The following is a 13376-nucleotide window of genomic DNA, read 5'->3' on the forward strand; positions in this document are numbered from 1 at the left end:
AGGACTATCCATTTCTTGTCTGGTACCCCACCCTATCCAACTCTGAATTGTAAATGAAACACACATTCCAAACAAAGTACAAGTTATGAGAAAATATACTACAAGAAAGTATCTAAACAAGACAAAATCAAGCAATTTGAACAAGAGTTGCAAGTCATTCTGTGGGGAAGTGACATTTCCTTTAGATTTGCATCAAAATTTTTGCAGTATTTTATCTGCTGAAAGAATTTTTCTTATGGCTGTACAGGAATGTCACAATTCAGAAAAGTGCAAGTGACATCTACTCTGTCACAGCTCCTTTTTTAGTGTCATCTTGTTATAAAAATGTCAGTTTAGCTAAAGAGAGATATGTCTTGAACTCTTCCTTCACTTTTTCCTTTAATATCATCACTCTTGTGTTCTTGATTTTAATGGTGAAAAGTTTAGGGGAGATGGACACTCTGCAATTTTATTTAAACAGTGTGTTGCACTCAAATGCAATGAATGTATTTAAAAAAATGTTAAAATACAAAGCATGCGATCTATAAAAGGTAATTCAAGCCTGTGGGCCACGCCCTACAGACATAAACGTAAAATGAACAATCACTACTGGGCCAGAAAACTGCAAATCCCATGGGAACATATACAGTACATGAAATATCAGTTTATTAGTGCCTCACAGAATGAGATTAAAGGGTATACAACAGGTTAGAGAGTGCACAATGACTAACAAATTAAAAGGGATAATACAGTATGCCCATTACAAAATAATAAATGTTGACCAAACGCGTTTCGACATATGTGTCTTCCTCAGTGGTCATGTACAACTAATGAAACAATCTTGGAAAGATACTCATAAGATGTATGGGGACATCCCGTCTCTATGGGTAAGTTGTAGCTCCTAATGGACCAAATATCCTGCCTGAAAGAATATACATGCAGGCAACTAGGACTGGGATGTCCCCCACACAGTAGCAAATATAAATAAATTATGAAAATTAGAAATTTTAGTCAGTTTTTTATAAAAAAAAAAAAGCCCTACATCTCAGCCACTTCTTGAACACATTAGTTGCCCCCCCCCCATTTTGTAATTCCAGGTGTGCTTTAAAAATATTCAGATAACCATATTTTAAGAGGCAGAGATAGGTAAATGTTCTTATACATCCCCACAGCCCCCTATGCCTTCCTTCATGTTGTTCTGAGAATGCAATGTGAGTGTCTCTAACCATGGTTTCCCTTTTTATCCCAAGCTGGGGAACTATGCTTATTTGACTTAGATGAAACTAAAGGCTATAGTTAAATGAGATTTCTTGATTTAATTACACCATATGTGAAGGAAGTGGCATGTAGATGAGGTGGCATGTAGATACAAAAGATATTCATAATTTACTGAGTTGAGCAATTGTACAAACATGCACTCTATCTGTATCCTGCTCTTCATAACAATCCCAGTGCAGGAGCTGTAATGTTAAAACTGCAAGCTAATAAAATACAGTGGGAGGAGGGAGGAAAAATACCTTTATATGCCTGGGGATGGTTAAGGGAGGAGAGAGGTGTGCCAATAAAGACCCCAAAGAACTGAGGAGGGCAGAGCATTTTGAACTGGGCAAAAGAAAAAAAAAAGAGGAGAGTTGAAAAATAAGAGGAAAGTAACATGGCCAGCATTTGAGCTGTTGTAACAAATTCAACCTGGACAATGAAAAAATAGAAATAGTAAAAGAATTATCATAGTTAGGATCAAACATCGATAGGAATGGGGACTGCAGCCATGAAATCAGAAGAAGATTAAGATTGGGGAGAGCAGCTATGAAAGAACTAGAAAAGATCCTAAAATGCAAAGATATGCAAGTCAGCACAAAAGTTAGAATAATACAAGCGACTGTATTCCCTATTACTATGTATGGAGCTGGACAATTAAGAAACAAGATAGGAAAAAAAATGAATTCATTCGATGTGCTGGAGAAGAGTGCTGAGGATCCTGTGGACAACCAAATGGGTTCAAGAGCAGATTAAGCCAGAAATCTCCCTGGAAGCCAAGATGACAAAATTGAGGCTGTCGTACTTCAAACACATCATGACAAGGCATGAATCATTGGAAAAAAACAACAATGCTAGGAAGAGTGGAGGGAAGAGGAAAAAGAAAGGCTGCATGCTGGATGGATAGACTTTATTAAGAAGGTTGCGGGTATGAGTTTGTAGGAACTAAGCAGAACAGTGGAGGAGGGGGAGTCTTGGAGATCAACTCAATGGCAGTTAACAACAAGAAAGCACTTAACAATTCTAATAATTATGAAGTCAGGTTTGCACTTTTTAAAATATTATGCAAATCATTCTTAATGTTGCTAACTCTTTTTCTTGAACCCCAGTATTGTTGAAAAGGAGGAATATAAATGAATAAATAATTTTCTCTTCTACACCAAAGCTGGTGTTTTCATTGTGATATTTCCATTGCATTTCCATTTTTCATTTATAGTAGAATCTACTCTAGAATTCACTTTAAATATAATTTAACTACACTCAGCCCTCCATATCCACAGAGTCAGCCATCCAAAGCTTGGAATGTTTTTTTAAAAATAATCTAAAAGGCAAACCTTGATTTTACCATTGTCCAATGTGATAGTACATAATAGAATTTGAGCATCCATGGATTTTGGTATCCATGTGGGATCCTGGAACCAAACCCCAGCAGATTCCAAGAGCCCACTGTATTTAGAAGATAGAAGACTAAATAACAAGATTGAGAAACCAATTTTCTTGCACTAAATTAGACTTCCATTAGGAAAGTTAAGGGGAGAAAAAATTAGGGAACTACTGAAAGTATTAAAAACATTATTTTCAGTCTAATTAATTAATTTTAATTAGTCTAATTTTCAGGATTAATTAATAAAGCCTTAAGAGTGTTTGTAAAATATATTTAAAGGCCATTCTGAAACTACTTTGGGGGGATGCTTATAGTGCTTTATTGACAATCTGCTAAGATGGTGGATTTTTGCAAGTTTCCTCTTGTTTGTTTTATAGTGCTGTTAGCAAACTGTCAATTTGGCTCATATAGTCATCTGTTTCCCATCTTGAAGAAATGACTAATAGAAAATATTCCATTCTTGAACAAGTAAGATTTGGCAAGATTTTTAGACTATTTCTACAAAATACTAAAAACTGGTGCATCATCTTGTAACAAGATGGATAAAGAGCAAGTCACTTTGTTTCACTGTTTAAAGATCACCCTCACTGTTTGGATTTCATTCTTCTTTTTTCACTAGCTTTGTTAGACTCAGTATTTCTTATAGTTACTCTGTAGCAAATCTGAAGCTCAGTATTTCTGTGAAGGGTGTTTCTGTTCCTGAGTTCAAGGCGTTTGAAGAATAATTAGAAGTATATTTAGATGGAAGGGTTGAGGTAGGATGTCTAACAACATGAGGAAGCATGGGCTTTCTTTTGGATTATGCTCTTTACATCACCATTTTTGGCTTGTTTCCTAGGTGTCACATCCTTTTCTTGAATTGTTTTTGCACCAGTGGATATTCCTGCCAGTGACGGTCAGGAATTTCTACTGATTACTTTTTCAATTCTTATGTTAATATTGTTGTGTGCCTTTGGGTCATTTCTGAATCATGTATGGCAACTCTAAGGCAAACCCATCATAGGATTTTCTTCTCAAAATTTGTTCAGGATGGGGGTTGCTTTTGACTTTCTCTGAGGCTGCCGGTTGCCCAGTGGGTTTCTATGGCTGAGCAGGGATTTGAATCCTGGCCTCCAGAGTCTTAGTCCAACACTCAAACCACAACACTATGCTGCCTTTCTCAATCCTTTAAGCCCCCCCCCCCCCAATATTTTGAGGAAGGTGGCCCTAGGAGGCTGTAGAGAGGAAGATAACTAGTGAAAAGTGCCTCTAAAACTTTTATTGAAAGAAATATAATTCAACAAAGGTCACCAGAAGAAAATAAAATTTAAAGTTTGTCAGCATTCCTCAAAACATATAATTGCATATACAATACATATATTTCTTTTTCTATCTTTCAAGTAAAGATGTCATTCCAAAGACCAACAGGACCTTTTCTCTCACCAGCAATGTGTCCTGTGCACAGAGTCCCACTCCATGGGAATGTGAGAGTTTAAGATCTAAGCCTCTGGTTTACTAGCAAGAGAATCTTGTTTCATAGTTGTATTATTTCCATTGAACATATTATACTACCATATATATTCAGTTATAAGTCAACCTCATGTTTAAGTTGAGGTCAGCTTTTGGGGCCAAAATCAGGGAATTTGATGTGACCCGTGGATATGTCAAGGGTAAAACTTAGAGGCATAAGGGGATTAATAAAAGAGACTCACCGGAGGAAGGTTGACCAGGCAGAGTCCTCCTCTCAAAGCCCTCCTTCTAGGCGCCACTTGGGAGGCCAGCCCCAATGGCTCCAAAGGTTGCGCAGAGCTCTCTTCTGTCCTGCCACTGCCACTTCTCCCTCTTCCAGGCAGGGCTTCCCTTTGAGAGCCCAGGGATGGCTGCTTGGCTGCTGGAGCTGTTTTAAACTTGGACTGGACACAATGACTGGACTCCAGGATCTGGTTTAAAGCAGCTCCTTTTTTTTCTCCTTGGTGCCCCCCCCCCCCATCTTGGATGCCTCTCCGGATACATCCAAGGTGGTGAGGAGGATCAGGGAGCCAGGGCTAACCCTCCACTCTTCCCTCCACCTTGGATGTATCCCAAGAAGCTTAATTTCCATCAAAATAAGTCAAATTAGAAGTAATAAATTCCTATCTGGCTATGTTATTTTTAAAGAATTAACATAACACTCAAAGACAATCCATAACTTAGCATCCCATTTGAGCAAACTGGATGTGATGTAACAAGTCCAGGATTGTGTCTGCTATATTTTACTTTTTGACGAATAATATGTGAGCCAATATTTTCCGTTCCTAATATCTGTGTCTTAACCTGAAAGTATTATCTGTGCCATTTAATGCACTTAGGGAAGCATGAATAATCTCTCTTAAGTCAGAGTGCGCTGTGACATGCTCTTGACTTTTTCTTGTTCTTAAACTCTAAAAGTGTAACCTAATATTTAAAATACCTAAGGAAGATGAACTAAAAGTTCTGAACGACATGCAGTAGGTTTCTAACTGCCAAATAGGTCTTGCACCTATTTTGAACCCTACATATTGTTTTAAATTACCATCCTGTCCTTCATCCAGGCCATTCAGAGCAGCATATATGCTACCTGCCTTGTTACATTCCCCTCTCCTCTCATTTACTCTCTGAACAACCTTGAGAGGTAGGTTAGGCCTATAGATAACTTGTGTCAGTACAATATAATCATACAAAACTAATGTACTGTTTACAATTTATTTACTGAATCATCTCCTTTTCAGATCTCCATGCATTAAACCATATGCACTTTTCTTTCCTTTTCAGGTACCTTACCTAAAAATAAAAGTTTGAATAATGGTTCAAAAGAAGTGGTTCCCAGGTATTACAATATTTTACCTTATGAAGTTGTTTCTGTCTGTAGGCTTCCATATTTGTAAGGAGTGAACACAAATTACAAGTGCGTTGTGTTATCTACTGAATTTTTTAAAGTGTTTATAAATATTTATATTTATAGTTTCATCACATCTAGTGCTGTAGTACAGAATCCATTTCCCCCCACTCTAGAATAACTTCATGGAGTTTGGATTTGAGATTGTCAGACTTCAGGCTTGTGACAGCTGTCTTGTTTTTTTATTAGAACATTGAGGTCTGTCAACCAGAAGCAGACACAAAATGGTGATTCAGGAAGAGTTAATTACATGCAGTTTTTTCTGGATGTATGCAAATATATTTTTGAGTTACATGAGAATACTAGAGATTCAGGGATTATAACGCAACTCTAAAACTGGTCTGTAGAACAGAACAAAAACCTGATCAAAACAAACCAATTACTAGTCTGATTTTACAGACTGTGGAGAACTGAAGGTGAGACATAAGCAATTAGCACAAAGCCAGACACAACAGAAAGATCTGAAAACAAATTGACATGAAATCATATATAAATGTGTTTCAAAAATATTTATAGTTTTCTCAATCTGTTTCAGTTATGATTGGTTCCAGACAGATGATTTGGTCACTGTGGTCATATACACTAAACAAAAGGTAAAGATTGTATTTAGTAGTAAAGAATTGCAAAGTTATACTTACAAATTGTTGTTGTTGTTATCATTTTTCTTCTTCAACATCATTATGTCAACTAGCCAAAGTTTTTCTTCCTTCCTCTAACAAATCCAGCAGTTCTTTCTTGCTGTCCCATATGCCACCTAGAAAACCAGTATGGTGCCATATTCCTCCTCCTAAACCCCTTCAAAAACTCCAGCTTGCTTGCCAAGTCTTTGGCAGTGGTTTCAACCCTAATTGAAGGTGTTTCCATCTCTGTATCCTTTTAGGGCTCTGTAGCTCTCCCAGATGACAGCAGTTTGCAACTCTCATCAAACTCAGCCAAAATGACCAATGGCCAAGAACAGTGGGATTGTATTCTTAACAACATCTCGAAGGCCACTGTTTCCTCAAATTTGGTTTAAAGCAGGGTGGAGAACCTCTTTCAGCCCAAAGACCTGATTCAGTTTCAGAGAAGTTCTCAAGGGTTGTATACCAGTTTTTTCAGGATCAAAGGCAAAAAGGCAAGAGAACAATTCCAGAACATTTAGTTTAGACTTCTGCCACTAATCATTAATTCCTTTTAGAACAGGATAACACCAAATCATAAGGAGAGAACGTATGACATTCTTCTTGACCCCACCCCCCTGGAAGGCAAATTCATCCAAAGGCCTGAAGTTCACAACCCTTGGTTTAGAGGAGGGGTTCTGAACCTTTTTGACTCACTGAGCCCTTTTTAGAATCAGTTACTATGGCAGAGCTGCTAAGAGGCCTACACTATGTCTTATAAGTTAATGGTGTTTAAGAGTAGTGTTACAGTGGGTGGGGGGAGATGGGATAGATTGTAATTTTGCTGGAGTGGCCATTGAGCACCTGGGAAGTGCAAAGGAGCCCTAACGGCTCCTCAAAGCACAGGTTGCAAACTGCTGGTTTAGAGTTATCACTCCACAGCAGGGACTTACGTGTTACTTTGAATCACCATGCCTACTGGTAGTGTGCTACTGATGATGACAAAAAGAATCACTCCTTAGTTTTAACAACTCTGTTGTAATGGTTTCGTTTTCCTTCCATTTTTAAGGATATGAATTCTGAATTAGTGATAGCTGATCTTCAGGATAATAAATTGAGAGGGGAAATCATAGTGAAGGACTACTCATACCTTTTTCATGTTGGTAAGTGCTTTCCTAGCAAAATATTTCAGTTAAAATGTTACTTATTTAAAAATATTAATGCACTAGGGCTGCATTGATTATAGCAGTTATCTCAGTGCTGCTTGTGTGTGAAGTTGTAATGGAAGAAGCCAGGAGGAAACAACTAGCAAATATGTTACTATACTGAGTGACTCTTGGATGAATGTGTGTGAAACAATGTTTGGAACAACAGAGGGCAACCAATCCCAGCATAGGGATCTCCCTCTATGATGGGAGGGTTTTTTTTAATAAAGAGAGAGTTTAGAGTTGACACTTGGATGAATCAGATAGAGTCAGGCTGCATCTGCAGTATAGAAATGATACAGTTTTACACCACTTTGACTGCCATGGTTCAATGCAATGGGATTCTGGCAATTGTAGACCGGTGAGACATTTAGCCTTCTCTGTCAGAGAGCTTGGGTGTCACAAAAAATTACAGTTCCCAGAATTCCACAGTGTTAAACTATGGCAGTTAAAGTAATATTACACTGGATTATTTCTGCAGTACGGATGCAGCCTCTTTTAGGAGTGAGTGTATACTGGATGTCTGAACTGATTGAAGGGAAATGTCTGACATTACTCAGGCTGAATATTGTTATATGTTTGGAAATAAGACTGGAACTTGTTAAAGTGTTTAGTATTCTACATTATGTAATAAACCACATTAATTATCTTGTTAATTTGTTAACTCTGACTGGCTTCATTCAACCTAAATCAAAGGGTGGTCATACTTAACATACAGGGCACAAAGCTAGCACACAGACTTGTCCACCATGAGATGACCTAGGGACCCAGTCACTCCAGATCCAAGGAGGGATTTTGAAGGGGGTCCTTGGGCTACAGTGAAAGTGGCAGACCTCACAAGCTAGGAACTGTAGGGTCAGCCTTGGAAAGGCCAACATCACACTGTTCAGTACATGAACTGTACATGAACTGTGATGCATCATACATATGTAAGCAGCATTTATATTTAAAATTGGAATCCAAAAATAAACATATCCATTTATTTAGTTATCTATTAAAACAGTTAAATCCCCCACTGAAATGCAAGATCTTAGGAGGGTGTATAGGCAAATTCAAATATTAACACATTTTGAAAATTAAAAATAAAACTGTTATTTGGACAAAATCATTACATTTCAAATAATAATTTATGTACCTATAGTGGCAGCCCTCTATATTAATGTAAGAGAACATTGCAGTGTAGCTAATTTTATATTTTTATACTTTTATAACTTGGTTTATACTATGACCCCAGTACTAAGTTCTATGCTGAAATGTCTTCCTATTGTTTTACATCTTCACATTTAATAAATGTCTAATAATAATACAGATTGAAACTTGAATTTTATATTTATTTTTATTATGTATTAAATCAGAATACATGCTTCTGTTTTAGAATTGAGTCATGCAGTTCATGAGGATATCATAGGTTAGTAAGTATGCCTTCCCATTATCAAACTATGTATTTTTTAAAAAATCCATCTGGTTAATAAATTCAGTAATTGATATATTTTGTATAAGAAGTAAGACTATTCCATACTTTTGTCATGCAAGATGTTATTTATTGTATTGAGACAGCCATCTAACTATTCTTAGACATTTAAATGAAGGTTTTCCATCATAGTTTCCCCTTCAATATGAAATGTACCCCATGTTAAATCTGTTGAGGCAACAACATGTTCATTGCTTTGTTCATAAAGCAACAGATATGCTGGAACATAAGCTTCTATTTACTGTACTACCAGTTCTTATGACCTCAGATTTGCTCCATCGCATACAGTTTTTTCACAGCTTGCTTTGAGATTCCTATGTTATAATGTATGACTGAACAAAATGATCCTGCAAAAAATGATCCTGCAAAGAGTCAGAAATGGGTTAAAGTGTATGAAGAGACATTCAAAACACTTCAATTCACTTATATGAAAAACAAATATCAATTCAAAAGTGCTAAAAGAAATTGCACTGGAACATTAGCATCCACACTTAATCAAAGTAAAACAACAACTGAATTGATAAAAGTATTAAATTTGTGAAAGAACTGTGTGTAGTATGACATTTTTATTGTATTTTTCAAATTCATTAAAACATAATGTACCTTAAATAATTAAAAACAGCTAAAAATTGAAAAATGTTTTTTCATCACAGGCCTGTGTTATAGATTAGGATTCAGTAATTCCATTCCATGACAATTTATGACATACAGTGGGACCTTCCCTCACACGGGGATCCGTTCTGGACCCCCCGCACATAAGGGAAATCCCACGTATGGTGCCCACGGTGTGGCACACACGCCATTATTCTGTCTGGGGCATGCCATGACTTCTTCCAGCATGACTTTCAGCATATGCTGAAAGCTGCGTATATTGCGCCCGCGTATGACGCAGGCACACTATATTAAGGACATTGAGTCTTTCAATTTCAAATACCTGCTTCAGCTTAGGTGGTAGTTAGTAGCTGTTTTACTCTATTACATCTCATGGCATGCCATTAGCTCAAAAGTGAAGTCTCATAAGTGCTGCTGTTCAGGGAAAAAACAAGACAAGAGCCTCCTTAGATTCAGAGGTTTCATAGTGTTCCAGCAGAAATGAAGGTTTTAATAGCTTTTAATATCATCCCACTCCAAACCAGCTACAGACTACAAGATTTTCTGCTCTTGGGTAAAGCATTCATTCTATAGCAGACCTCTTACTTTGATAGTCTCCTCTTAGTCCTTTGAAGTCTGGTAATTCATTGGCACCTAGTGAATCAAGAGTCTGCTGCTGGATACAGAGATATTTTAATTTGTTAAAACTAATCCATCCATTTGGAGCTATGGTACACACACACACACACACACACACACACACACACACAGAGTTATTATTGAAGATTAGCAGATAAGGTCCATTTTATAGTGATTTACCATCCACATGCTTTAATAAACTGTGTGGACTTAGAATCATAGAATCGTAGAGTTGGAAGAGACCGCAAGGGCCATCCAGTCCAACCCCCTACCATGCAAGAAATCTAAATCAAAGCATCCCCGACAGATGGCCATCCAGCCTCTGTTTAAAGACCTCTAAGGAAGGAGACTCCACTTGTAATAATGTTTTCTGTAGGAAAGTACTGGCCAGAATCCAACAGGCTATTCCTGGTGATGGAACTTTCTCCGTTAGTTGGAATCGAGATGGGGCCATCTCCTGTCCTCACTGCTGCCTCCTGGCTATCCCATAAACATGCTCTAGGGGTCTTTGAAACCCTCCTGTCATTGGTGTCTAAATGCCAATAAGAGCTGCAGGAGGATACAGAGAAGGAAAAAGTGTGCCTTTGTGTGCTGCGTTGCTAGTGCTACATTAGATTTTGGTCATTGTGCTCATATTAGCATAGAACAACACTATGTATATTTTTAGTACAGGTCTCTGAAAAAGTGGGAAAGGTGGACTGTGTCCTGAAGAAGAAAGAAACTGTGTCTTGGAAGACTCTTGGGCAGCCACTGGAGAATCATAACTCTTTTGTAAAGTGCAAAGACAGAGGTAATTAGTCTTGTTAATTTCTGCACGCCACACCTCTTTCTGGTGCCTTAGACCTCCAGAGCACATGGAGAGACAGGGTCTGTAGAGGGAAGGGGGAATACTTGGGCAGGGCGGGGGCACCTTTCCCCATTCAGCAAACAGGTGCCTTTTGTCATTGGAGAGTCACTATTCCACCCCTGATGGTTTCCCTAAAGGTTCTTTTTTATTCATCTCTGTTGTGATGCATTTTAGTGGAAGATATTTTAACATAAAGTGATTCTAAAATCGTTGTAAGCTGCCCTAAAAACCATAGACATAAAATAAAAAATGTCTGCATCACAATTTTAATGAATAATGTGTGAATCATGGGGTCCAAGGCTGTTTTTGCAAGCCCCGAGGGTGTCCCCCTCTTATGTTTTTTTAAATAATTAAAAATCTATTCACAATGTTTCCTGTAGCCTCTAGGGCACAGTTTCTCAGGCTGTCTGATGTGAGGGGCTGGCTGTTACTGTTTTCCAGTGTGCCAGGTACTGGCATTAAATTTGTGCCCATTGGGTACAGTTGTTATTTTCCTCTCTTGAATTTGCCAGGATGTGGCAGCCAGTGGGTCAGGAACCAACATTGATCCAGGGACCACTACTTTCAGTAGCACTGCTCTGGAGGACATGCAGAGAACTACCCTGTATTTTTGGCTTTTAGGTTCAGGGTGCTTTTTGTCAAACTGAGAAGCATCTTCCATTTACTTCCTGTCATAGAAAAAGGTCTTTTCTGAGCCCATATCAGCTGGGATAGGGGGGTTATGGAGAAATTACTTCCCCTCCCCCATACCTGAGGGTGCAAGCGAAAACACCAAGGAGTAAAACAGACGGTCAACATATGCAAATTTCTGGCCAGGTTCGAGGCAAGGCATTTAGACGACATGCCTTGAAGCCAACCAGAAAGTGCACCCAAGCCGCACTATGGGAAATATTTTCAAGCCATGAATGGTTGAATCCATGGATGCAGAATCTTTTGCTCCTAGCATATAGTATAGAAGTATATTAGTTGCTATATTATTCAAATGTGTTAAGACCACTAATAGTACAGAAGAGTAAGATGCTAATATGGCAATTCAGTGTTAAGGTAGTGTATATGTATATAGATTTTACACAACATTGCTTTGGATCCAGTGGGTTCATTCCACTCACAGAAGGTGGGTTCTGGTAATGGAATAATTTCTACCAGAAGCGAAACAAAATCTTTCTTTTTTCAACTCACAGATGGATGGTTCTGCACCTGCAGAGAGCTGCTTAGCAAGCAGCTTATTCATCTAGACTATTTATAAATGTTTTAAGAATGTAAATATTTGAATAGTGTATGAATTGAATTAATTATATTGTTTCTGTATTCTAAGGTCTGTTCTACAGGAAATGCAAATTGCTATCAAAAGCAAATGTCACTCATGATACTAGGCTCTTCTGTTTAATGTTACCACCAGGGAGTCATCTCCAGGTCCCTGTTGGGCACCATGTTTACCTCAAACAAACAATTACAGGTAATGTAGTGGAAAATCTACTATTGTTTCTAGGGTAAGACAACACTCCACTCTGAGCTCTCTAAAAAGTGCAATAGAATATTCAGAAGGTAGGCACATTTCAGAATCAATGAGTTAGTTAAGTTATCTTCATAAAGAAAGCACTTTTTAAATGCATTCAGGTTTATATACACACACGCGCCACAGGAATTTCAAATAAGTTGTCATCTGTTTGCAAATTGTTTCCTTCCAACATATTTTTACATCCTTCAAAGTTTTAATTCTAGACTTGGTTCTGTTTAGTAATTGGCATTTTAATTAGTTGCCTAATCAATGGCTGCCAAACTTAAAATAGTCTTTATCATAGGGAAGCCAATACATTATTTTCATGGGGGTTTATGCCTTTTCACAGTGTCAAAGTATGTTTTTCAGGTGATGTAGGTGGGATGTAATGCAAGTTTCTATGTCTAGATTTCAGTTAATGACTTGTTATGTGAGCATTATTTATGCTGATTAAAAGAACAGCTGGACTACACAATTATATCTATTATTTATTTTAAGAAAACCAATGCATTTGCTACAAGTACTAAAAGAAGGGAGTTTTTAATAACTCAGAGGTAGGCTTGTTGGTAAAACTGTGTGGTGAATCCAGTCACTGATTTTTAACCCGTCTAAAGGGAACCATGTTGGCAACAGTGAGAGTATAGACCCTGTCAAGTGGTGCACCTTGTAATGTGTCACTCCTCCCACAAAAAAACCTCCACATAGGACAGGCATGTTGTCCCAAACCTATTGCCTTTCTCAGTGGATCTAGTCCAAAGTTTCTTGGATCATCACTGTAAAGCTATGATAAAGTTAGTGAACAGAACAAATGAATATGTTGAATAATGTCTATATGCTCTCATACACAACCAATGGGAAAATGTTCTTCCTGACCCTGCCACCTAGTGACCAACACTTGTCCATAGCAGTCACTAGTCTAAAACAGCAAAGAGTAGTCAGGGTCCAGGACAGTCTTTTTCGCTATGAGATGGATTTCCTTTGAAAATCTGGGAGTGGACCAACAAGCGGACCCC

General features: G+C 37.9%; 1 protein-coding gene across 3 annotated transcripts in view; it reads left to right on the forward strand.

The window, feature by feature from the left end:
* LOC121917462 (cytochrome b5 reductase 4-like) overlaps positions 1-13376 on the forward strand; it is a 40627-nt gene that overhangs the window by 16622 nt on the left and 10629 nt on the right. For 2 of the 3 annotated variants that reach the window (XM_042443455.1, XM_042443453.1), the window contains exons 6-11: positions 5390-5444; positions 6049-6106; positions 7182-7275; positions 8693-8725; positions 10686-10808; positions 12181-12321. In XM_042443455.1, coding sequence (XP_042299389.1) covers positions 5390-5444; positions 6049-6106; positions 7182-7275; positions 8693-8725; positions 10686-10808; positions 12181-12321 — 504 coding nt within the window. The remainder of the gene's footprint in view (positions 1-5389; positions 5445-6048; positions 6107-7181; positions 7276-8692; positions 8726-10685; positions 10809-12180; positions 12322-13376) is intronic. The other variant, XM_042443454.1, reaches the window with a different exon arrangement.

The sequence above is a fragment of the Sceloporus undulatus genome, unplaced genomic scaffold, assembly GCF_019175285.1.
Source record: "Sceloporus undulatus isolate JIND9_A2432 ecotype Alabama unplaced genomic scaffold, SceUnd_v1.1 scaffold_19, whole genome shotgun sequence".
Classification (NCBI taxonomy): domain Eukaryota; kingdom Metazoa; phylum Chordata; class Lepidosauria; order Squamata; family Phrynosomatidae; genus Sceloporus; species Sceloporus undulatus.